General features: G+C 52.8%; 1 protein-coding gene across 1 annotated transcript in view; it reads left to right on the top strand.

Annotated features, from left to right (window-relative positions):
• Window positions 1-24,385, top strand: part of UMODL1 (uromodulin like 1) — a gene marked incomplete at both ends in the record, with an annotated part of 54,366 nt that overhangs the window by 16,736 nt on the left and 13,245 nt on the right. Inside the window, 7 exons of the mRNA XM_081079574.1 lie at window positions 6,657-6,911; window positions 8,793-8,905; window positions 10,444-10,663; window positions 17,402-17,539; window positions 18,604-19,155; window positions 20,100-20,357; window positions 23,058-23,170. Of these exons, the coding sequence (XP_080935700.1) occupies window positions 6,657-6,911; window positions 8,793-8,905; window positions 10,444-10,663; window positions 17,402-17,539; window positions 18,604-19,155; window positions 20,100-20,357; window positions 23,058-23,170 (1,649 nt within the window). The remainder of the gene's footprint in view (window positions 1-6,656; window positions 6,912-8,792; window positions 8,906-10,443; window positions 10,664-17,401; window positions 17,540-18,603; window positions 19,156-20,099; window positions 20,358-23,057; window positions 23,171-24,385) is intronic.

A 24,385-nucleotide genomic window follows, 5' to 3' on the forward strand; every position in this document is an offset into this window, starting at 1 on the left:
TTTCAATTGCAAGTTAAATCCGATCCAACAATTAGTGATGATATGTCTTAAGTTATTCTATTTTTCATCTGGAGGGTTCCCCTCTATCTCTCTGTTTCTTGTAACTGTTGGAGGACCTGGCTCCCTTCGCCCAGCTGAGTTCCCCATGAGCTGGGATCTGCCAGCATTGGGGGCTTCCCATCACTCTGTCCCTCCTCTGGGTCTTCTGTGAACCACAGTTGTCTTTGGGGCAGGCCCCTCTCTTTAATGGTGCTCAGATCCCTTTAGTATCTGGGAAAGCCAGCCAATGGGTCCCATCACAGATGTCCCCAAGTACACAGAATATAGGATGATAGAACAAACTGACTGTACTGAGACTCAGTTATTAAAACCTTACAGCTGTGTGGGTGACACAGCTGTCCTAGACACACTGTCCCCTCCCACTCCCTTCAGTCCACCGCCCATTGCCGGACTTGGCAACTCTGTGCTCCCCCGCCGAAGCCCTCACTTCCTCTCCCTTCAGGGTAGGCGGGATGTGTGGCCTCATGTTCTGAGGGACCCAGCCCCAGTCATGTCCTCTGGCAGCATCTTAATAGCAAGCCCTTCACTGTCACCTTCCTTTCCCTGTGTCACCCCCTTACTACCCATATTTCTCAAACAAGTGGCCTGCTTTGGAATCCTCACCTCAGGGCCTGCTTCTGTGAGAACCCAAACAGAATTGTAATCTGTTGGCACCTTAATTCATTTATTGTATCAGGAGGTTTAGCAGTGGGAGCCATGAGCACCGATGATGCCCTGAGAAGTTCCACGTGGTCCTGTGAGATGGGACGGTCTGTGGTTTCTACGGGTACTGAAGTCGCGGTTGAAGGAAAGGCTGCCTTTTAGTCAGAGGTCAGGGAAAATAAAGATTTCTTTTCTCATCTGAGTTTTTGGAGCCTGGCGTTGGCCCCTGGTCCCCTCTCCAGGTTGAGAACCCCTAATGTGGAGGCACTGTCCAATTCAGATTTGGAGGTGACTTTTTATTTAGGAAGACTCCTTCATATTTTATAGGTGGTGTCCTGTTCTTCCACAGTATGTGCTGTCCCTCTTTGTGTGGCCTTAGCAGCAGCTGACGAGCAGTGAAGACTTTGGCAGGACAGTGCTCTGAGTAAGATGGGCACTCTGGAGGGCACCGAGCGGCAGCAGGTGTGACCTGACACCCCTATGCTCAGGTGCACTCTGCTGCTGGGTGGAGAATAGACTAGATGGGTCATGGCAGACTCCAAATCACTCCTTACAGTGACGGAACTTGGATTGAGTTGTGTGGAAATGTGCCTAGCTGAAAAGACTACATTTCCCTACTTTTCTTGCAGGTAGGGTGGCCATGTGACTTGCCTTAGCCAATGAGATATAGCAGAAGTTCCCGTGGGAGTTGGGAAGACTGCTTAAAGGTTATGGGCCCTGCTGAGACCAGGCTGGGCACGGGACTGTGATGGCCATCTGAGCCATGTGGTGACCTTGAGGATAAATCCCAGACGTTATGGATGGAGGAGAAAAGATGGTGAAGGGGCCTGGGTCTGTCATGCCATAGACATTCCCTATGAAAGGGGTATACCTGATGGGGTTGCACCCCATTATGTGTGGTTTCCTATTACATGGAGCAGCAGATCCCAACCTAAGTATCTGGGCCAGGCACAGAGCAGGGAGGGAGGCACAGTTCAGGCAGGGTCCTGGGAGCAGATGGCTGGTGGTGGGACAGCAGCAGGGTGGGAAATGCAGCTGCTAGGCAGACGCCAGGCCTCCCCAGGACAAGTGGGCACAGCCTACAGGCAGGGGGCTGTTGGGAGGAGGCCACAGGATGGGACTTTGCTGGACTTTGCATCTCTTAAAGCGTTTAGCCTGGAGAAGATATGGCTTGTTCAATTTGGCCACTTTCTCTGGTCTTTCCGGAATCTGATAGATTACTTTAACCACCATCTAATAGTGGAAAGATAAGTCTTCCTCAGTCTCTGTGTTCTAGCAAATTTTTATTTTTCCCTGTTCCCTTCCAGGTTTTTTACCCTACTTAAATCCTGCTATCCATGCAATTTTGTATTCTGCTTTCTTTACTCACCATTATGTCATATGAAAGGGTTCCAAGAAGCATCCTGGTCTTCATAATTCTGATTTTTGATGGTTGAGTAATAATGATATTGTATCGTAATGATATAATTAATGCTCTTGGCTAGTTACCTCATGGGGGGGGGCGTTTGGGTGCTCCCAACATTCTGCCCTAAAAACCAGAACTTTCATTAACATCATGAAGTGGTTATGGAGAATATTATTAGTCATGTTTGAATTGCTTAATTGAACTCACATGTCCTTTCCTCATGAAAGGAACGTGACAGTGAGGACCCTCCCTTTGTTCACAGTAACACAGCCAGAGCTGCTCAGCCCTTAGTGTTTTGTGGTCTCACCTCATTTACTCTTGTGACCAGCCCACTAGGCACCTCCCCATGGTGTGGCGTGGCCCCCAGGGGCTGCCCTTTTTTTTTAAAAAAAAAAGATTTTATTGGGGAAGTGTGTACTTCCAGGACTTTTTTTCCAAATTTTTGTCCTTTCAATCTTAGTTGTGGAGGGTGCCGTTCAGCTTCAAGTTGTTGTCCTTTCAGTCTTAGTTGTGGAGGGTGCAGCTCAGCTCCAGGTCCAGTTGCCGTTGCTAGTTGCAGGGGGCGCAGCCCACCTTTCCTAGCGGGAGTTGAACCGGCAACCTTGTGGTTGAGAGGACGCGTTCCAACCAACTGAGCCATCCGGGAGCTCAGCGGCAGCTCAGCTCAAGGTGCCGTGTTCAGTCTTAGTTGCAGGGGGCGCTGCCCACCATCCCTTGCGGGACTCGAGGAATCGAACTGGCAACCTTGTGGTTGAGAGCTCACTGGCCCATGTGGGAATCGAACCGGGAGCCTTCGGAGTTAGGAGCACAGAGCTCCAACCACCTGAGCCACCGGGCCGGCCCCCAGGGGCTGCCCTTTGGCATCACTGTGCCACCCAGTGGCTGTGCCCTTTCCTCTCGTATCCATGCTGAGGGCCAGGAGCTGACCAGAGTTCCAAAGCTTGGACTGTTTCCTTTCGTGATCTGTGACCCAGCAAGATCATGACTGGAAGGTCCCTACTGATTCTTCTCGCTCTGCTGTGGGCGGGGGAGGGTGGAGGCTGCCCATGGGTGGTGGGGGTGAACTGGGGAGGGGGCCTGGTTCCCAGCACCACCTGAGGACCCAGAGGGGTTCGGGTCAGTGTTCATCCACTGGAATGTTCTACTTCCCCCGGGAGGAAGCTCCCCATGGCTTGTTTCATCTACTATTGCCACTGGCAAATAGTACGCACTCAACACATACGACTAAGTGATACGAATGCATGAACAGGGAGGTTTGAGGGGTCTCTGGGTGTGTGAGTGGTGCCTACCAGCTCCAGTATGCAGCTCACTACTTTGGGGGTCTGGTTAGAACTGTGTGCAGACCTCCTGCAGACCATCCTTGGATCTCATGGGCTGCGGCCTCTGGGGGTGAAGTCCTGTGCTGTCATCGAGAATAGGAGGTTGGCATACAGTTATTAAAAATACTCCGGTCAATAATCTGAAAAAAAAAATGAGACTATTTACAGTTAGGAATGTTGTCAGCCAGTCTTTGCCCAAATTCCCCCCGGATACTGAGTTGTAAGCTTCCTTGCAAATATAGGGCCGTCCCGCCCGAGAACACAGGTGGGGAAGGCTCACTGCCTGACGCCGCTCCTCCTAGGGCAGAAAAGGCAGCTCCAGTGTTGCCAGCTCAGAACTTTAGACTGAATTCCAGTCCCATTTTGCTAAGGGAAGCAGCATATGTTTTAAATTTAGAAGCTCATAGAAATGAGCAATCTGCTGGAATGGTTTAAAGTACAAACCCGTGGAAAATACAGCACCAATTTCACATGCTTTTCTTGTGAAATTAGTCACCCAATTAATGACACGCGGGGCAGCTGGATTCTTGCACAAAACAGAAACCGTAGGAAATATTGCATGGTTGGCATGTAACGTTCCAGGGACATGTTCTGTTTTTAGAACAGAATAGAACTGTATGCAGGGGTCATTGTAACTCCCTTTGACACGGTCCTCTGCCCAGCTGGAACCTAATAGCTATTCAGTTCCATAAAGAAACGTGTCCTAGACTAGTGCTTGGCCAGGACAGGGTTGCCTGCTGGAGAGGCAGCCGGCTGGCAGGAAGTGGCCTCCAGGCTTACCCCAAGCAGGATACTCATTCCCAACTGAATGCTCAGTCTCCTGGCTTGAATCCTCAGCATTTCTACCTTTATAGGGTCAGGCATCAGGGTGACAGGCCCGAGGGAAAAAGAGGAAACGAGCCCAACACAGGAGGTCCTGGGAAAGGTGGCCTCCCCCACAGTCCCCTTCCTGCTTCACAGAAATGGGTCAGGGCTGCCCGGAAGAAACAGGGCCAGACCCACAGGACAGGGAGTCCAATGTGCTTCATCGAGATAAGGGTCACGTCCCCAACAGTAAGATAGAGAGGGCCACATGGTAGCAGTGTCCTCAGGTCACAGAGTCAAGGTTTGGTGTTACTTTCTAGGACCACGTTTTGACAGGGGTGTCGAAAAGCTTAAAGGGTCACGAGAGGAGGGTATCCTGGCTAATGAAGGACTAAAATCCAAGTTCGAGGGGAAGGGGCAGAAGGAAATTTCACATTTAACGTCACAAGCTCTGTCCTACAGAAGCAGCATCGGCCTTAGTGTGTCAGAAGCTGGCTGATTTTGCAGCAGCACAAAGAAATTTTTCAATGAGTTGTGCTGTCCAGCCAACAGCTGCCTTGAAAACTAGTCAAGAAAGATTGGGAAGTACATTTGTTTCCTGTGGCTGCCGTAACCAAGCGCCACAAATCTGTGATTTCAAACAACAGCAAAAGGGTCAAAGCGTACAAAGAAAAAGATCACATTCATTTTTAACAAGAGACTAAAACAACGGAAGTATATTTTCTCACGGTTCCAGAGGGTAGATGTCTGAAAAGGACAGGTGTGTCTTCTTCAAGGGTGTGGTAGCTCCCCACCCTAGGGGACTTATTGGGAAACAACAAGAATTTAGATGGAGGTCCCAGTCCTGTCCAAGTACGGCGGTGGAGGGGGTGCTGGGCTCTCCTGTCTTGTGACCTTCCAGTGGTTTATACCCACCTGCTTTGAGGGGGATCCCCAGGGGTTCACAGTGACGAAGCACGAATACACAGGGCACCCCCATTTATAAAAGGCAGCTCAGTGCTCAGCTGGAGGAGGGCCCAGCAGGGCCGAGTCACAGGACCAGGGTGGGATGCTGAAATTGATTCTGAGCCTCTTGGCAGCCGAGGCAAAAAGGGAAATGGGTTGAATTGTGCTGGTTTTTATTTTTCACTGAAAGGAAGCATACACATTTATCTGGAAAGATAGATTTCTTTTTCATGATACTAGAAAACATATGTTTTATAAATCCTTACATGAAAGGCTTTAGGAAACTTCAGGTACTTTTGAACTTTTTTTTTAACTATGGTTTTACAAAAGATTTGTAAAAACATCTCCCCATGGCTTGTTTTTTATAGAACTCCAATTCTTATGTAAAAGGGATTGTTCTTAGACTGAGGGCGAACCTACTTTTTGTATAAAACCGGGTGCCTGCTGTAAGCCAGAATTTTTCTTCCAAAAAAGAGATTTAATTCTATTTGAGTATTAAAAATATATATATAAATTGTTATAGTAATAATAATTGTTCTATTAGAGTATCCCATGCTAGAGTGTCATCTTAGAGTATTGCTCTCCAAAACGTGGATTTTTATACGAAAACATCAGTGGTCTCGGCCCGACTCCTGACTCTGTCTTCCTTTCTCTAAAGGACACAGATTAGAATAGGACCCACCCTAAGCGCCTGACTTGAACTTAATCACCTCTTTAAAGACCCTCCCTCCAAATACACTCGTGTTCTGCTGTACTGTGAGTTGGGACGTCAACATATGAATTTTGGAGGACACAGTTCAGCACATGACACACCATCTGGCCCCAGCTGCAAAAACAACTTAGGTTGCTCCCGTCTTGGTTACTGTGAATGACCATCGCGGTGCAGACGTCTCTGAGATAGGGATCTCATTTCTTTCAGATAAATACCCAGAAGTGGAATTGCTGGATCCCATGGTACTTCTAGTTTTAATTTTTTGAGGACCCTCCACACCGTTTTCCATGATGGCTGCACCAGTTTCCATTCCCACCCGCAGTGCACGAGGGGTTTCTTTGCTCAGCCTCCTTGCCGCCACTTGTTATTTCTCGTCCTTTTGATGATGGCGTTCTCCCATGGGTGAGGTGATACCTCACTGTGCTTTGGACTTGCATGTCCCTGGTGATTGGTAACGTTGAGCGTCTTTTCATTACCTGCACGTCTTCTTGGGGAAAGTGTCTGTCCAGATTTTTTGCCCATTTTGTAATTGGGTCATTTGTGTTTTTGCTCTTGAGATGTCTGAGTTCCATACACCTTTTGAATACTAATCCCTTGTCAAGTATCTGATTTGCAAATACCTTCTCCCTCTCTAGGTTGCCTGGTCGTCTTGTTTATGGTTCCTTTTGTTTGTGCAGAAGCGTTTCAATCTGCGTCATCCCACTTGTTGATTTCCCTTTGTTGCGCCTGTCTGACGTTCTCCACACCTTCCTCTTTCTGTCATTCACAGATGGCCCTCCCATCCAAGACCACATGATCCTCAGCGTTACCAGCAGCAGCTTTCACGTGTCCTGGAGTTTGAATTCCACCCAGAACCACACTTTCCACGTGCAGGTTTACAGGGGTGAGGAGCTGCTCAGGAGTGCCTGGACCCAGGGGACGACCCTGGAGGTAGCTGGGCTGGAGGCCGGAGTGCTGTATGGGGTGAAGACCAGCTATCAGGCGTGTGGGGCCAATATCTCCACCACGCTGACTGTCAGAACCGGTAAGGCTCTCGTCTGAACGTCCCAGGTTTCCTGTGACTTGGTCTTTCTATCCTGGTTCTGTTGGCCCCAGCGATTCAAATCATTGATGTTCCTGTAAGTTAGCAGGGGTGGGCATGGACCTGGTCCTACCTGTCCTAACGGGGCCGTGGGCGCTCCGTGCCCTTTGAGCAGGCATGGCGGTCATGGCCATCACAGGTGGGGGCCTCAGCCTTGGGGTTCAGAGTGCAGAGCACAGAAGTAGCTGCATGTAAGACTGCACAGGGGTCTGCCTCATGCACAGGTTAATGCCCATGACAGTGAATGAATGAGGTGTGGGAGGCGCAGGCCCTAAGGACATGGCTCTGCGTCCTTTATGAGCTGATTTGGTACCCACCTGTGCCAAATCGTCAGACCACACAGGTCGACACCACGGGCCCCTAGGACCCCAGCCCCCAAATGCAAGCCCTTGACTTTGCACAAGCCTTCCAGTTTCCGAGCAGGCGCCGTCTCACCTCATTTCACCTTCAAGGTGCTCTGGGAGTCGGTGGAAGGAGTACTCTTGCCTTTGAGGAAACTGACACTGGGTGGAGTTCCTTGCCCGAAGGTCATCCCATGAATGAGGGTGGACCTGAGTTCTGATTCCCGCCTCGCTGAGGTCCTTCTTTCCCACCTCGTCATGGAGCCGCTTTGCAGTACAAATCCATCACCATTCAGACATGAAACAGGATCTCTTAGCTCCCGTAGCACCCCGGGAAAAATACCTACGTTCCAAAGCAGGACAGATCGTTTGGAAGATTCCAGAAGGCTCCTTCTCTGTATTGTGCAAGTGCCTTTTTTAGGGAGCTTGATTGGCTGTAAAGGCGCTCTCTGATGAATTTGACCTTGTTACGAGCCTGCGACGATGTTTGGTCAGGGTGTTACTACAGCAGTCAGTACCCAGAGCCACAGGTGATGGGCTTCCGGGCACTGGGGGGACCTAACTGTTCAGGAGGCTCCATCTGTGTGCGGGCTGACGTCCAGGCCTGAGGATCATGGGCCACCGGCAATACTTGTTTCTCTTACCAAGATGGGAGAAGGTTTAGAGGGGGCCCGATCTAGAAATGTGCAATATACAATGCTGGTGACACTTCTGTGGCCTTAAATAGTATGTGTAGCCATGATATGGGCCCAAAGCTCGCAGTGCGTGGGGAGCCGGGCTGCGGGCACAGCTGTGGTGGCTGTTATGTCACCAGAGAAACACAGAGAGTTGCAGCAGAATCTGCTGGGGACTTGGTTTTATTCTCAGTCATGAAAGCTGGATGTTCCCATGTCCCAGTGAGTCTTTTTCAGCTTCGCTATGTCCAAAGGAAAGGACGCCTCCCCTGACAGGGCACCAGCTCCACTGGTTTGCCCAGCACACAGCAGGTTCTGAGAGGTGGGACTTTGGGTTCAAAACCTGGGAAGTCCAGGGCCAATCGGGACGAGTTGGTCACCTGAGTGCTGGGGGGCCGGGTAGGCATGGCATGTGGACTTAGCTGTGCTCTGTGGCTGTGAATGCGGCAAGGGAAGGCGGCGGCCACCTGCGTGAGGGTCTGCTGGAGGGGCCTCATCCCCAGCAGGTGCTGGGCGAATCCCAGTTCCCACTGGCGGGGATGTGGTGCCATGTGTGCCTGTCCCTCACGGCCTGCCCTCGATGTACAGGTGTGTGTTTGTCAGCAGTGTCCTTCACCCACGCTGGAGGCAAGTGTTCCTTCCATCGATTTCCCCCCGTTGTCACTACCCCAATCGAACACTCGTGCCTCTCAATCTGTTTTTTCAAAAGTTTCCCCTCTGAAGAATAGGCTTTAGGGAAGACATTGGTGGAAAAGCGAGTGGTGTTGGCTCACTGGCTGGCAGCTAATGTGCCCAATTGTCTGTGCCAGATGCCCGGATGTTCCAAGTCACAGTGAGAATCCTAAACCGCACGCTGACCAAGACGCTGCTGAACCGCGACAGCCCCGAGCACCGGGAGTTTTCCCGACAACTGCTTCACGAGGTAAAGCCAAGCGCGGGAACAATGAGCTTTGGAAGCGAGGGACTCACACGAGCCAGACAGTCCCCTGAGCACCTTCTCTGTGACTGTGGCACAAGTGCATGTCCCCACAGCCATGGGGACCCAGCCCAAATCCCACAGTAATTACTCAATGCTTCCCCCCTCCCCATTTATGGGGGACTTAATCTAGATTGGGGGCCAAACCATCTTTGAAATACGTGCCTTTGATTCAAATGGGCGACACCACTGGATGGTGGGTACAGCTGGGTTTTCAGTCACCTTCCACCTGCGAGACCTGGGGATCTGTCTTTGTACTTTGAAGCAGCTTCACGGAGGAAGCGTGAACGAGTGATCATGGTACCCCTTCCTCCCTGGGGCCAGAGGGAGACATCAGCACGCAGCCTGGGCAAACCAGGCCGGTGGCAAATGCTATGATAAACTGGAGAAAAAAGTGACTGGCTAAACAGTCAAGAACCGAGAAAGGTATAAAATTTTACCCTTGTTGCAAACTAAGCTACCCTGTTCCAGTATTGATGCCGGCAGAAGACCCGAGATGCCCGGGGCAGAGGTAGAGGATGGCAGAGCACGAGCATCACTGGTCCCCAAGTCCACGGGGGTGACTCAGGGGGGACCAGCGCACACAGTGGGTCTGCATCACAGCAGAGGAACCCGGGCTTGGGGAACCTGAACCTTTGTAATGGGCTGCAAACAAACCTGCCTAAACCTCTCTCCAGGAGACATGACCTTTACTATATCAGACAGTGAGCATTTCTTCCCTTTGCCTGGAGGGGGCCGTGATCTCTCTCCCCCAAGACTGTTCATCATAAAAGCACCTTGGAAAGATATTCTGGAACAGAGGGCAGTTAGTGCTTGTACTTGCAAAACGTGTAGAAATTTAAGAGATGGAAGGACGGCTGCCTTGTGAACTTTTATGTGCAGAGGAAATCGGTTTTGAACTTTCTTCAGGAACTCCATTTTCTGTTCAGTGGTATCCGCCTGGTGTGCAGGAATGGGGTGGTAGGCAGGTGAGGCAAGGCTGGTGTCTCCATTGTTCCTACAGGGGTGACCCTGCACCTCTGGCTTTGCCTGTGTTTCCTGAGGAATACAGCCCTGTGTGTGGGGTGGGGGGAAAGTGCCAAATAGCCACGAGATGGTTCCTCAGAGACCCCCCTTGGTCAATCCATCAGCCAATCCAACAGCCCCCCTCTCTCTCATACACGTAACTCACCTACACACTGACTTTTGGGGTACCCACGGTGGGCTGTGCATCTCATGCTCCATGACGGGAGCCTGTGAGTGGTCACTGAGTTCTCACAAAGGCCAGGCCCGCTGTCCCAGGGGAAGCCTGGTTGGGGTGCAGTGAGCTGGGGGACGTCTCTGCTTGCCCCAAGAGCTTGGTGGCTGGGCACCTCCCCTTGGTCATAAAGAGGGGACACATGGATTCTTTGCATCCTCTGCCAGCCGTCCCTGGAGTCCGCCTAACGGTTTTGAAGTTGTTACGGAAAATCTGCTTAATGACTGGCTCTTGCCTCTTGGTCTAGGTTGAAAGCTCCTTTCCACCGGCACTGTCTTACTTGTATAGACGAGGAAAGCTGAGGCTGCAGATCGTGTCTCTCGAGGCCGGAAGTGTGGTTGTGAAGCTCAGAGTGACGGTGCAGGACCCCGAGTTCCCAGTGGACATCTCCACTCTGGCCCTCGTGCTCCCGCGGCTGTGGATGAGCACAGTGTTCCTTATTGACCAGCGGGGGACACTCGTGCAAGGTGGGCTCCCCTCCCCACCAGGTGTGCTCTGGGAGGCCCTCCAACATCATAGGCTGCAGCATTTTGGGTCAACATTGACTTTACTCCAAAGGATAAAGTAGATGAAATTAGAATCCTTATTCTATGTTCTTAACACTGGAACATGGCTGGAAAGTGGAGCAGAAAGGTTGCTGGGTCACCTGCAGTTGGCTCCCATTTGGCCCCAGGTGGGCCCAGCCCTGCAACAGTGAGCCCACCTGCCCCCCACACCTGCTGTCCCATAGATGAGGCTTGTCTTCTTGGAGGGTTTCTCGGCTGCCGCAGGCCCAGAGCTCAAGGTGGAACCTCACACGGGGAAAGGGCAGGAGCGTACTACGTCTGTGTCCGGGCCCAAGTGCCGCGAGGCCGCTGTGCCACTCACTAACACCTGGATCTGTTTTATTAGCCCAAATGTTATGTGATTTCACGTGGTGTTTCCTTGAAGCAGGAAGTCACAGCTCAGGGGTGGGGGAGGGAGAGGAGACCAAGAGAGAAAAAGACAGACAGACACAGAGACAGAGAGAGAGATGGGGGGCGGTAAGAGAGACTCAGAGTCAGAGTCAGAGACAGAGAAACTGACAGAGACACCATGAGACAGAGAGAGATGGAGGAAGACAGGACAGGGGGAGGTGACATACAGAGAGAGAGACAGTGACGGAGAGGGACAGCAAGTTGCTGACATATGCGGTTCAAACGTAGGGACAAACTCCCTCAAGCAGTGAGGACACTGACGGTCCCTACAGCACCCAGACTGTTTCGGGCTCGGTCTGTGGAATGAGCATCACTCTGAGCCCCGGGGGAGCTGGGTCCGAGAGTGAGCTCGGTCATCTCCTTTGGGCTCTGTCCTGGGCTGCTTTGCTATCCTAACCTCCTCCGACACAAGAATGCAGGGAAGGCTAAGAGAGGGTCACACCTGAAGTCAAATCTACCTGCTAAGCCTGGAGATGGCTCTGTCACCCCTCAGGGATGGAGGTGGCAGTGGCTCTCTGCACCTGGCTGGCCCTTGGTACCCCGAGGTTGGGTCCTCGGTGTATGCCCCTCACCTGGGGCCACATGGGACCATCTGCGGGTGACCCAGCAGCCCTTATGCTCTACCACGCAGCTCCCATGCCTCAGGGCTTAGGTATTTCCAGATCTTTGTCAAATGATGCAGTGTGTCGAGTGGTGGCCCCCCAAAAGACATGTCCAACCAGAACTTCAGAATGGGACCTTATTTGGAAGAAGACTCTTTGCAGACGAAATTAAGGTAGGATCTGAGATCATCCTGGATCTGGGTGGGCCCCCAATCCAATGCCAAGTGTCCTTAGAAGCGACAGAAGTAAAGACAGGGAGGAGGACACGTGAAGATGGAGTGATGCGGCCACAAAGCTAGCAACCCCTGAGCCCCCAGAAGCTGGAGGAGGAGGGACAGACCCGCCCCTGAGGCCCTCGAGGGAGCCCCGCCCCAGACACCCGGAGTTTGGACTTTGGACTCAAGCTCTGGGACAGATGAACTCTGTTGTTTTAAGCCAGCTTCAAAGCTTGTGGTGATTTCTTATGCAGCCTCAGAAAACTCAGGGGAAGAACAGATACCTGTATTGCTCACAGTCTGGGGTTCTCAACAAACCTCTTTTAAGTATTCCCACCAAGTTCCAGAAGCCCCTTAGAAGTGAAGAGCAGACTCCACCCTGCAGCAAGTGTCCCTGACAAAGGGGCTGTTTGCTGGACCTTCCAGACTGACAAGCAGCCGAGCAGCAGCTGAGGAAAGGCCCCTGGTGTGGGCAATTCTTGGCCCAGGACCAGGAGGCTTGGGCTGCTTATTGGCAGGGGACGTGCCCTGCCTGTACAGTCGTCTGACCCAGTTTCAGCTGGCTTCTGGCACCAGAGCCCACAGGACAGTCCCCAGGACACAGCTTGAGCCTACATGTGGGGAAGGCGGTTTCTGCTCCCAAGAGAGCCCTTAGCCCCGCCAGCCCACCCGGCAGCACGTTCGTTGCCATTCTGCAGAAAATCAACACACAAGAGCTCCTCTCCTCTGTGGCTCACGCTGCAATAATGTTGTTGGTTTCGTCCGAGCATTCCTGCATCATCTGGGAGTGCTCCCCACCCGTGAGTCAACATGTCCCATCAGTGAGGAGGTCACGTCATGACCTCATCGTCTCCCTGAGGCCCATCGTCCTGGGGTCACTGGGTGGCCCCGTGTCCTGAGTCTTCCTCCAGGAGGATATGCCCACATTGGGAGGCCCTAGTCCTATGAGCCACACCCTCAGGGGTGGTTGGCAGATTCTGTCACTTTGCCCCGAAGTAAGAGGCATGACATGGGAAGGCTTTAGTCCCAGCTGTGACATTCAGGTGGTGTTACTAGAGAACGGGCTCTTCTCGGCGTGGTGTCCAGGTTCTTGGCGTCTTGAGCAAAGAATTGAACGAGACACGGAAATAAAGTGGTGAAAGAGTAGTTTATTAGAAGAGATAGTACACTCCAAAGAAATAGGAGTGGACCTGAGCAACAGAGAATGGCTCAAGGGCCCATTTAAGAAAAAAAGTACACTCCAAAGAGTTTGGAGCGGGCCCCTGAGCAAAAGCGAGGCTCAAAAGGTTCAAAGGGGCTGGATGGGCCAGGACTTGGAGTTTTTATTTTTTTTCTCTAGAATGGGCTGTTCCTTTGCAGGCGTGGGACCACTTGACTGACACCTATGATTGACAAGAGGCTATTATCTCATCTTTTTGGACTGCGCATGTTCCTTCCCAGAATTCAGTCTGTCGTAATGATATTAATGAACTTCCGGGCATATGTATGATATTATAATGACGGTATAATGAGGCCCAGGTGAAATGAAGATCATTGTGGCCCTTACTGTGCAGGTGTGAGTGGCTGGTTTAATCTAGTTGGGTATTTTGTTTCCCATTTGTTCCCATTAGGGGTAGATAATTACAATGAAAAGGGCAAGTTTTGGGTGGAGAGGGGAGGTCTTTGGGGCAGTCGCATCCTGTGGGTTGTGCAGGAATGCAGAGACCCGATGCCTGTCTCTACTGCCTGCCTTTTTTGTCCCTTGAGAGGTGTGCTCCCCATAAAATCTCTACGGGAAGTTGAGGGACAGAAGGTCCTTTCTTCTGTATCTGCTTCCTGCTGGACGGGGGCGTAGAGCTGTCCCTGCCTATTGGGGGATTCATGGAACTTTTGCCCTATCTGATCTCAGATGAGAGAAAGGGGTCTTGAGACCCGCATGGAAGATCACGCTGGTTTCTTTGGTTGGGACTGGCAATCATGCTGGGGTATCTTTTGTATCCCCAAAGGCCCCTGAATGAGGAAAAATAGATTTTAATTAATCCATTCAACCAGTCATTCAGGTGTCGTTAATTGTCCAGGAGTTAGGCCTGGAACGGGTAGGAGAGAACACTAGGCTTCAATGATTACAATCAACAATTATGAATCATGAGTTTTAGGGTAATTATCTAAAGCAGGAGTAGGAGATTTCTGTGATTCAGGTTAAAAAGCAATATTATTTATGATTAAGAAACTAATGGGAGTTAAAACACTAAAGAAAGAAAACTTAGAGTTTTTGTAGCGAGAAGCCCCTTTGTCTGGCTTATATCAGTGGGACCCTGCACCAGTGACCTCACCTCCTGGGCCTCAGCGTGCTCATCTGGGAAATGGGAACATCACGGCACATCTCACCTCTTAAGGCTGTGGAGTAAATGGAGGGAGAATGTGGGTGTGGGAAGTAGTGCAGGGCTTGGCATGCCGCTGACGGCCCCGCCCACATTTCAGGTTAACTCTTCTAGGATCAATGTTCACATCTGGGGTGAGTCCTTGGGCCAGGAAGGTCATCCAGCATCTCCTGGGGCCCCACCGGACCTCCCCTCCCGAGGGGAACCTCTCCCTGCTCCCTCCCATCTCTCACGCCCTTGACTCTTCTGCCCCTACCTCCCGCCTTCCTTAAGGTTTGCTTTCAGGAAGGACCATCCTGTTCGTTTGCTCTTTTTTTTTTTTGATTTTTTTTTTATTGGGGGAGGGAAACAGGACTTTATTGGGGAACAGTGTTGCCAGTTCAATTCCTTGAGTCCCACAAGGGATGGTGGGCAGCGCCCCCTGCAACTAAGATTGAACACAGCACCTTGAGCTGAGCTGCCGCTGAGCTCCCAGAGGCTCAGTTAGTTGGAGCCCGGGCTCTCAACCACAAGGTGGCCGGTTCGATTCATTTGCTCTTAAGTGACAATGACCAACGGGGCTTCCACAAGGCCTCCACATGGCCCTCTGTGCTTCAGTGATCTGTGCAGATGGCAGCCAGAGGAGGCGCTAGTGACAGCATTGTTCTGCGTGAGGGGTCCCCTGGCTCTGCTGGCATCTCTGCGGTCACAGTGCCACCTTCTCCTGTGTGTGTCAGGAGGGGCCTAACCATGTCCCCAAAGCTTCCAGTCACCTGCTTACTCCTGGCAGGATCGCAGCCTCCTGTCCCCTGTGTAGGCAGTGGGTGAAGGGACATGAGAGAGGGAGCCTGGCCCTGCGACTGTCACCACCCCCCTGGCCTGCTAGGTGGGTTTTCTTTCTTTACATTCAACGGTGCTGCCTTTTGTCCAGCTGCTGTGCCTGGTGCCCTTAGTGCAGACCCTCTGTGCCCGCCTTTCCCTCTAGTGTGAATCTGACACCAGCCCCCAGGTGACAGGAGGGCTCTGGCCCAGATGTCAGCTCCAAAGGGTACCTGGGCCCCAAAGACAGTGTCGGGCCCCCTGAGGAGCCTGCCCCTTCTGAGATGGGGCAGCCTGTTCTGGGGCTTCCCCAACTCGTTCCTGGGGGCAGGGGGCCCCTGTGCCAGGAGGCTGTCCCTGTCCTCTAGGAAGTGGGCCACACCCTCGTCCCAGCTTCAGGGCCCGAAGGAGCAGAGCGCAGCTTCCTACATGGGGCCCCGCGGCCAGTCCAGGAGGTGCAGAGGCCCCATGGCACCTCTCACTGCTTGCAGCCCTGCTTCCTCTGTCTGCACTGGAGAACTGCCTGACTTCAGTCTTGAACACAAGGTCAAATAGAGCTGTCCCCGCCTTACTCGGGCTTGCTGGCGAGCTGCGTGTTGGGGGAGTGTAGGCTAGGTGAGTCACTGCCACTAAAAATAGATACCAGGTACTTAGCGGTGTGAGCCCAAGTGTCGACTGGGGCCTTGCTCTCCTCAGGGCCCTGCTGCAGGCCAGCCTGGGCTCTGTCCCCAGCCTGACACCCCCAGCACCTTCGAGCTGCTGGAGGTCAGGCAGGGGTCCAGAAAGGACGGGGCCAGGCCACCAGGGCCCTGTCTGTGAAGGAGCCCAGGCGTGTTGTATGTGCATGTGTGTATGTGCATGCATGCACGTGCATTTGTGTGTGTGCATGCATGTGTGTGCCTGTGTATGTGCATGTGTGTACACGTGTGCATGTGCGTGTGTACATGCATGTGTATGTATGTATGTGTGTGTGCGTTTTACATCAGCTGATGAGTGAGTCTGCTGCTCTTGGGGGAGCTGCTTCGCTGAAGATCATGAAGCAAAACTGCGAACAACACAATGGGCCTCTGGGTACCCGGCTGCAGCTTTCTCTGCACAAAACTGAACCCATCACTTGTCTCGACTGGAATCCTAGCCACGCTCGGCTCCTCTGGCACACAGGCCATGGGTCGGGCCCTCCGCCAGCAGCTCCAGGGAGCTTTGAGCAGAAGGCCTCGCAGCCCCCCGCACTGGGGAATCCAAGCCCCTTCTCGAGCCCCAGTCTGCCCTGCTGGCAGAGGGGACTCTGTCTAGAGCCCTCTGCTCCCCTGGGGAGTGGAAGGGGTTGGCACAGGCAGTGACTCAGACCCCTCCCAGCTTGGAAGACCATTTGAGATAGCTATCCCTTCAGGTTTGTTGTGCTTATTGCATACGGCACTGTATTAATCAGTCGTATGTCAAAGCGCAGGAGACCACATTTTTTCTGAAAGCAGGTACATGTGTAGGGGGTGGAAATCTCAGGGGGTCTAGAGGGGGCAGCAGAGGGTGGGAGAAAGAGAAGGACTGGGTTTCCAGATGAATTTTGTTTCACAGTTTGGCCTCATGTGAGTGCCGGCTGCCCCTTGATTGGAAAAGGCGGGGCTGGGTACAGTGAGGGTGGGTGAGCGAGTCTGGGGGCCCTGGTGGGGATGTACAGGGACAGGGCTTGCTGAACACTCTTCCTTGCGCACATCAGAAGGGTCAAGGCTTCCTGATGATGTGGGGGTTTTGGGACTCCGAGTCTTTTCCGGAGGAGGTGCTCAGGGGTCATTCCTATCTGTGTCGAAGAAAGGTCATATGACACTTAATGGGACCCCTCTTGGCTTAGGCATTTTCCTCTTTCTTTCTTGAAACACTAAATATTACAGGGCGTCGGCAGAGAGATTTGGGTCTGGGAACAAAGGATGAACGAGGGAGAAATATACTCACACCGCTGTGTGCCAATACCTCCAGAAGGACAAAACATTCCCTAATCTTCGCCCCCAAATCAGCCAGCCAGTGGTGAGGGTTGCGCAGGCAGGCACTCAGCTGGTGACTTTGGTTCAAGTTCAGGTTCCTGGGGAAGGTCCTACGCAGAGCCTCCCCCCGGGGCGGGGGGCGTGCTGGACACCACGGGCATATCACTGATTCCTGGCCTTGTCCTTTGGGCCAGTTGCTGCAAAGACAGTCAGGAAGAGATCTGCTCAGCTACCATTCATTTTCTGAGCAGCCTCTGGCCTTTTTGTCACCGGCTCTGGTCCTGTCTCCTCTCAACAGATTGGGACGAGTGTGCAGACAGCCTAGAACATGACTGCTCCGCGGCCGCCCAGTGCATCAACCTGGAGGGCTCCTATACCTGCCGGTGCCAGACAGCCAGAGATGCCAACCCCTCCCGGGCAGGCCGGGCCTGTGCTGGTGAGTCTCCCTGCCCCCGCCCTGGCCCCCCAACTCTGGGCCCTGCCCCCTCTGGGGACCTGGGGGTGCGGCAGGGCCAACTTCTCCATCAGGCATGATGGCATGAAGGCATGAAGGGCACAGTGCCAAGGGCCCACCGTCCTGTTAGGAACCCAGGAAAATGGTTTAAAAGCAAAGAAATATAATAGTGAATATCAATAAAGAATCCAGTCTTTATACCAATGCAGTTTTAAAATATAAGTTTTAATATTTTTATGGATGAAGCCGTTCACAAAAGTCATGATGCAGCCAGAGGCGGGGGTCCCTCCCCGGTGGCCTGGGGCCTGAGAGGGTGTGGGAGCCCGGGCGGGTGTGGAGAAGGCTCTGACGGGGGCCTCTGGGCCCCAGTCCTGTCACATCTCTGCCCTAAGGATTTTAGGGCCAGTTTTGATTGATTGGCTGGGCTACCTGGCAGGCAGAGGTGAGAAGCGGGAGGCCACGTACAGATACAAAATGCTGTGACTGATCAGCCATGTCTGCCCCGGGCACAGGGTGGGCCGTGAGGCACTCAGCCACCTTTCGCCATGCCAGCTCAGGGCTTCTAGCGAGAATAGCACAGACTTATCCCCTGGGGAGCAGAACGCTGCTGCTCTCCTACGTTGTCCCCCTTCCTCACATCCGCACAGCTTCTCTTCTCCTCGTCGTCTTGTCGGGTGAGGTCCACAGACTGATAACAGTGGCCAGCACCAAGAGCCACCCCATTTCCCCAAAGGCTGGATGGGTGGCCCGAGGCCCACAAGAGCCAAGCCCTGCATTTGTGTCCTAGCTCTGCAGACCCCCCCCCCAAGGAGACCCCCCACTCTCGGGGTCTCAGTATCCTCCACGGCCCCTCCACGGCCTCTACAAGAGTCAGTTGGGTGACTGCAAACATGGGCCCCACTAAACATTCATAACCACCAACCAAGACAGTTTGTATCCCACCTGGGGGTCCACCTGGGGGCTCTTGCTCTTGGGTGGCATCTGGTAGACTTTGTTCAGATGTTTCTGGACCAGACACCCCCTCTGAGAGTGACTTGTCCTGGCAGGTGACAAGGTGAGCCCCACGGGAGGTGCACTGTCCCTCACGACAGGGCTGACGACCCCAGCTCTCAGCACAGAAGCAACAGCTCTTGGCCCGGAGACCCCCGCCTTGTCACCCAGCCCTGGGCGCCAGTGGGGCACCCCTGCAGCAGGCCAGGCCCAGACCCCAGGGCCCCCGCCCAGGAGTGGGGGCAGTGGCATGGTTGGGCAGGACGGGAACAGCACAGGGCAAGGCGTGGAGGAGGAAGTGCCCAGCGAGGCCTCCAGCCTGGGGACGGGCCAGTGGATGGCCACCAGGGCTCCCAGGCCAACCCGCAGCTCCCTTCCCGGGGCCACGGAGGGTCCGCTTGATGCCCCTGGACGGTTGCTGAAAAACTCTACTACAGAGCCGCCTGCCTGGCCCACCCCTGCTGAGGGGCCGACAAGCCAGGCCATGTGGCATGCCAGCCTCCCAACGTGGGACACACCGCCTGCAGCTCTGGACCCCACACAGCCACAGAACGCAGACCCTGCACCCTCGGCCCCCATCCCTGCATCTCTGAAGACCCTGGCCTGCGGTGAGTGCCTGGAACAGTGCGTCCCAGGGACCACGTGGTCAGTGTGAGTTCCAGTGCAAAGGCCCCTATGGTGGTCGAGTCAAAGACCTTTTAGAACCACTCAGGTGGATTTCTCACTTTAAGTCTGGACAGACGGGGTGCCGAGCAGCCCTGTCCCTGGGGGCCGGCTTCTGGTCTAGTTGGGACGAGAATTTGGTCTCTGTTTTCTCCGCAGCCCTTCCCCTTCCTAAGTCTCCCATTTGCCAACAGCTGGGGCAGGAAGTCGGGCATCTGGGGGAGACCGTGGGACACCTGTGTCACACTGAGCACTGGGCACAACCCCCAGCAGTGTTGGGCACCCACCATTTCTGCACTTCCCCAGCAGTGCTGACCCCCAGCGGTCCACATCACACATTACTCGTAGAGGGCTTAGCCATTGCCAAGGCCCCAGGGACAGCTCAGGAGACAGGTGACAGCTGTGTGCAGGAGAAGGCCTGGCCGGGCCGGCTGCCACAGGGGAGGCCACGCTGGCATCTGCGAGCTCACTGAGCTGGCCGACCCTGGACTGCATCCAAATGGAAGTAACTGTTCAGTGCATTTCCTCTGCTGAGCTGTGCAGGTTCCAAGACTAAACTGTTAAGCCCGCAGGAGCCAGTACTGCCGAGTGCCCCGGGTCCCCCTGTAAGAGGGGCTCTGAAGCCAGCAGTGGCCACCACACTCCTCGGAAGCTCTGCCCGGGGCTTAGTGGGGACGACCTTTGTTTAGGGAAGTCTGGGGATCTCAGAGGCAGACCCAAAACCGAAGCTGAAGGGGCAGGGGTGCTGTCCAGGGGTGCTGCACCCCCTGAGGACCGCTCATGTCTGCACCTTTGTGCATGTGATTTTAACACTGGGAGAGGCTTCTCCTTCCTCTCTCCTTGGAACATTTGGTTCATTTTAATCTCAGCATTTATATCCACTTCCCAGTTCCCACCCCCATTGGAAAGGTCACCGTCTCCAACGTGACCAGCACTGGCTTTCACTTGGCGTGGGTGGCAGATCTCGCCCTGCACCCCACGTTCCGGCTCACCCTGATGTCCACGCGGAGCCCCGAGGTGCACCTGGAAACCCAGAACGCAAGTCTGACGCTGTGGGGCCTGGAGCCTGGCGTCCTGCACTTCATTGAGATAGTGTCCAAAGCATGTGGCAAAGAAAGTGCCAGGGCACACCTGAGAGTGAGGACAGGTAAGGGCTTTCCCGAAACGCTGCTCGCCATTTGTTCTTAAAGGAAGGGGCAAGTTCTTAAAGGAACGGGAAAGAGTTTGGGTGGGTTAAGGTTGAAAAGAGCTGGATTAATGGTGGGCTACAGGGTTTCCATTTTCTCCTCAGCATAGAGACGTCTGGCTCACTTCACACTCAGCTGGCCTGGGGCAGCCAGACAGGAGGGGGCTCAGTTCAGGGACAGGTGTTGGGCGGCGGTGGGCAAAGAGCGCCCGACTCTGCCTGCTCAGCCACGTCCTGTGGGTTTGTGGCGGGACGCTGCGTGCGGCGCACGTCTGTGCAGCACTGCCTGGTCCCTCTGATCACTCTCGCTCACTGCACCTGGATTTGGTTTTCGGGAAAGCCAACAGACGGTGGGACACACAGCTGATCTGTGAACGCTCCCCTCCTGCCAGCCTGGGCTGCAGAGTAGAAGGGAATAGCATCGAGCACATCATACGTAAACTCTGATAAGGTGCTGCGGTGGCCGACCGTTGTTATATATCCAGAGAAAATTCCTCTTTCCTCCTCACTGGCATTTGTCACCCAGATATTTCCTCCAATGTTAATTTACCTAAACAGCCAAGGACGGACCTGCTGTTAAAGGGTCGCCCTCACATCTCGGGCAGCTGTCCAGGAGATGATAGCGGTGGTCTCTAGGGTGGGGTACACACCCCTTGGGAGGTGCCCAAGATGACCTCTAGGGCTGCAGTCAGAAAAGTCCAGAATGTTTGTGTACTTTAAAGTGCTAATTAGCCGTGGGCTGGAAGATAAGAGAAAAGGTGTTCAACGCGCTGTCGTGCACGTTCCTGGGAGCTGGGTTAGGGGGAGGTCACGGTCAGATGGACAGCCAGGCAGGGCGGCCTGGAGTCTGACGGCTGGTGCCAGACTTGCAGCCTCAATCTGGCCTCCGAAGGTCTCACCCACTGCAGGGAGGCGCTGGCCATGCCTGCAAGGGGCCCACGTCTGCTCCCCCTGTGCACCTGCCCTGCCCCCCACGGGTTTTAGATCAGGCCACACGCTCCAGTTGTCATGTGTTTGCATGGGTGGTCCTCGGGCGCAGTGGTGTCCTCAGGACAGGGGCCTTATCCGGGAATGCATAGTGGGATGGCTTTGTAAACCACAAAGTCTTACACAGGGCAATGGGTGTGGGACTCTCAGCTCCCAAAGGGAGAGCTTTGTCCTTCTCATTCACTGCCCAGAACACCTGGCCCGTAGCAGGGGCTTCCCAGACGCCTGGTGAGTGAGAACTGAGACGGCTGCCGCAGCGGGAGCCGGGTTGCAGCCGGGCGGTATTCCTGGACCGGCTCTGGGCCCCCACACTCCTGAAGCCCTGTGCAGAGGAAAAGACTCAGGGGAAGCAGAGCGGTGCAAAAGCAGATCAGCGGGGCCGTGAGCTGGCTGTGGACTCCAGGCGCTCGGTCGTGGGCCGTGAGCACTGACAGAGGCGTGACAAGGCCACCCTATGTCCTGGTTTGCCTGTGGCCCTGGCACATGAACTAATAATGCCCCCTTTCACTCTCAAAGTTTCCCCTGCTTGCTGGTAAATGACGTGGACACACTATGCACAGGTAACGGCACAGGTAGGGAGCAGAGAGCTTCAGGGGCTGAGCTGCAGCTGGCTCCTCGGCCTCCAGAGGTTCTCCCTCCGTGGCCAGGCTTTGTCCCAGGGCCTCGGGTCTGGGGCTGTGTCCGTGAGAGCCGGGTGCCGTCCCTTCCTTGTAGAGCGCAAGTCAACCTCCGTGGGATGTGCTTCCTGGCCAACACGCAAATACTACTATTAAGATAGAAGTGGCATGCTAAGTGAATTAATTCAGACAGAGACAAATACTGTGTGATTTCACATATACGCAGAACCTGAAAAAGCAAAATAAACGAATGAACAAAACAAAACAGACCCACAGATACAGAGAACAAGCTGATGGCGGCCAAAGCGGAGAGTGGGGAGGGAGAGGAAGAAGAAAAAAATTAAAAGGAAAGCATTGATAATTATAACCAAAGTATTGGTAATTGTACATTCCCATGGCAGAATTGTCACTTGCGTAATATAGATACCATATAAATGAGGAGTGACCAATTGTCCTATATGTGTTTCTTCTAGTCCTACTTCAACTATTAGTAGTTTTTATAATTCCTAGTTGGCTGATTACCTTCTGAATCAAAAATAGATTTAATTTTGTTAGTTAATCATTTCCACTTATAAGAAGTCAAATATTTAAATTAGGTTAAAATATATTACAGGAGAAACGCCTCTCCTTCCATATGCCCTCTATAAACATCAGAGTATCAGTCAACAGAATGTTTGGCAAGTATCTACATTATAAAAAAACACACCGAAAAAACCCTAAAGAGACATTTACAATATAGAGAGAAGAACCCCAAGATTTCTCAAGAAGGTGATAGCATATGGAAAAACAAAACAGAACGAAATTCTGAGAAAAGAAAATTCTGCTTAACAGTGGAATTTGTTCATGAAAACTGAAATTGCTTAGGAAGAAACCAGATCTAAGAGTATAGATATCTTTTAGATAGTACTTACATGTGTGAAAGTCTTTTATATCTTAGTGTGACAAACACTGAAATAAATTATAGTAAGTTCATGGGGTAAGAAAAAAAAAAGATAGACGTGATCGTCTGTTACCTAATACATTACGATTCCAAACATGTTTATTCTTCATTCTGCAGTGGCACAGAAGCTCAGTGGAAAAGTCAGAATAGCAAACGTCAGGTATTCAGAATCCTTCTGCAACGCCAGCAGCAAGGAGTCCCAGAGTTTCCTACAGCTGTTCTTTAGGATGGTGAGTCGGTGAAATCAGTCCTTTCCTTCTGGGCTGTGTGTAGGGGGTGGGGGGCGGGGAGAGTAGATTCCTGGCTGTAGCCAAACAGGCCTTACAGCCAGAGGGGCTGCATCCTCCCCCTCCTGGGCCTTCCAGCGCAGGCTGGGTGCCTGTGTGTCTCTGGCTGTGCCATTAAACACACACATCCGTGGGAGGCACACACACCTTTTCCTCTGCCGCATCCTTGCCTCACACTATTTCCTGTTCAGTGAAACTCCTTTACCGAAGTGGGACCCCTTGAAGCAGAAAGCCCCTCCCCTGCCTTAAAAAGAACACTTAAAAAAAAATTTTGAGATCCAGTTTATGTACCACAAAACTTATCATTTTAAAGGGCACAATTCAGTGGTTTAGATTGTATTCACAAAATTGTGCACCTGTCACAACCATCTAATTCCAGAACATTTCATCACCCCTAAAAATACCCCCTACCCATTAGCCTTCGCTCTCCAGTCCCCTGTCCCCAGCCCCTGGAAACCACTAACGTGTCTTCTTGCTGGATGGACATTTCCTAGACATGGAATCATACAATATGTGAGCTTCAGCATCTGGCTTATTTCACTGAGCCCAATGTCTTCAGGGTCCAACCTGCTGTAGCAGGTGTCAGAACTTCATTCCTTTTTCATGGCTGCATATTCCGTCGTTTGGATGGACCACATTTTGTTCCTGCACTCATCAAGTGATGGACATTTGGGTTCTTTCCACTTTTCGTGGAATGGTGCTGCTATAATCTCCTACCTTAAACATTTCTTTTTCCTATTCTTTCTTGCGCTTCCCTGCGCCATCTTATTCGCATTCTTTGGGACTGTATGTTGTCACGACTTAGTCACGGTAACAATCTCAATATTCTTTTTCGGTGGAGGTTAGATTACCCTTTGAACGAACAGAGGATGCACTTGTCATGCTCTCTGTGATCTTGTGTGCACAGTGGAAATTTCATGAATTTCTTTTAGCTTTTCCTTGTTCTGGGGGTTTCAGACACAGAACAGGGAGCGTTGGCACCGCCACCTAGTGGTGAAATGTGGTGACACGCTGGCGCCTTAGCAAGGCAGGTGGCCCCGCTGTAGGCTCCGTCCAGCCTTATCAGCATTACTTACTGATAGAACAGGTTGTGCAGCTGCAGGAACTGTCCCACTGAGGGTCCTCGGGATCTGGGGTTCTGCGTTATTTATCCTGGGA

The sequence above is a fragment of the Rhinolophus hipposideros genome (assembly GCF_964194185.1).
Source record: "Rhinolophus hipposideros genome assembly, chromosome: 2".
Taxonomy (NCBI): domain Eukaryota; kingdom Metazoa; phylum Chordata; class Mammalia; order Chiroptera; family Rhinolophidae; genus Rhinolophus; species Rhinolophus hipposideros.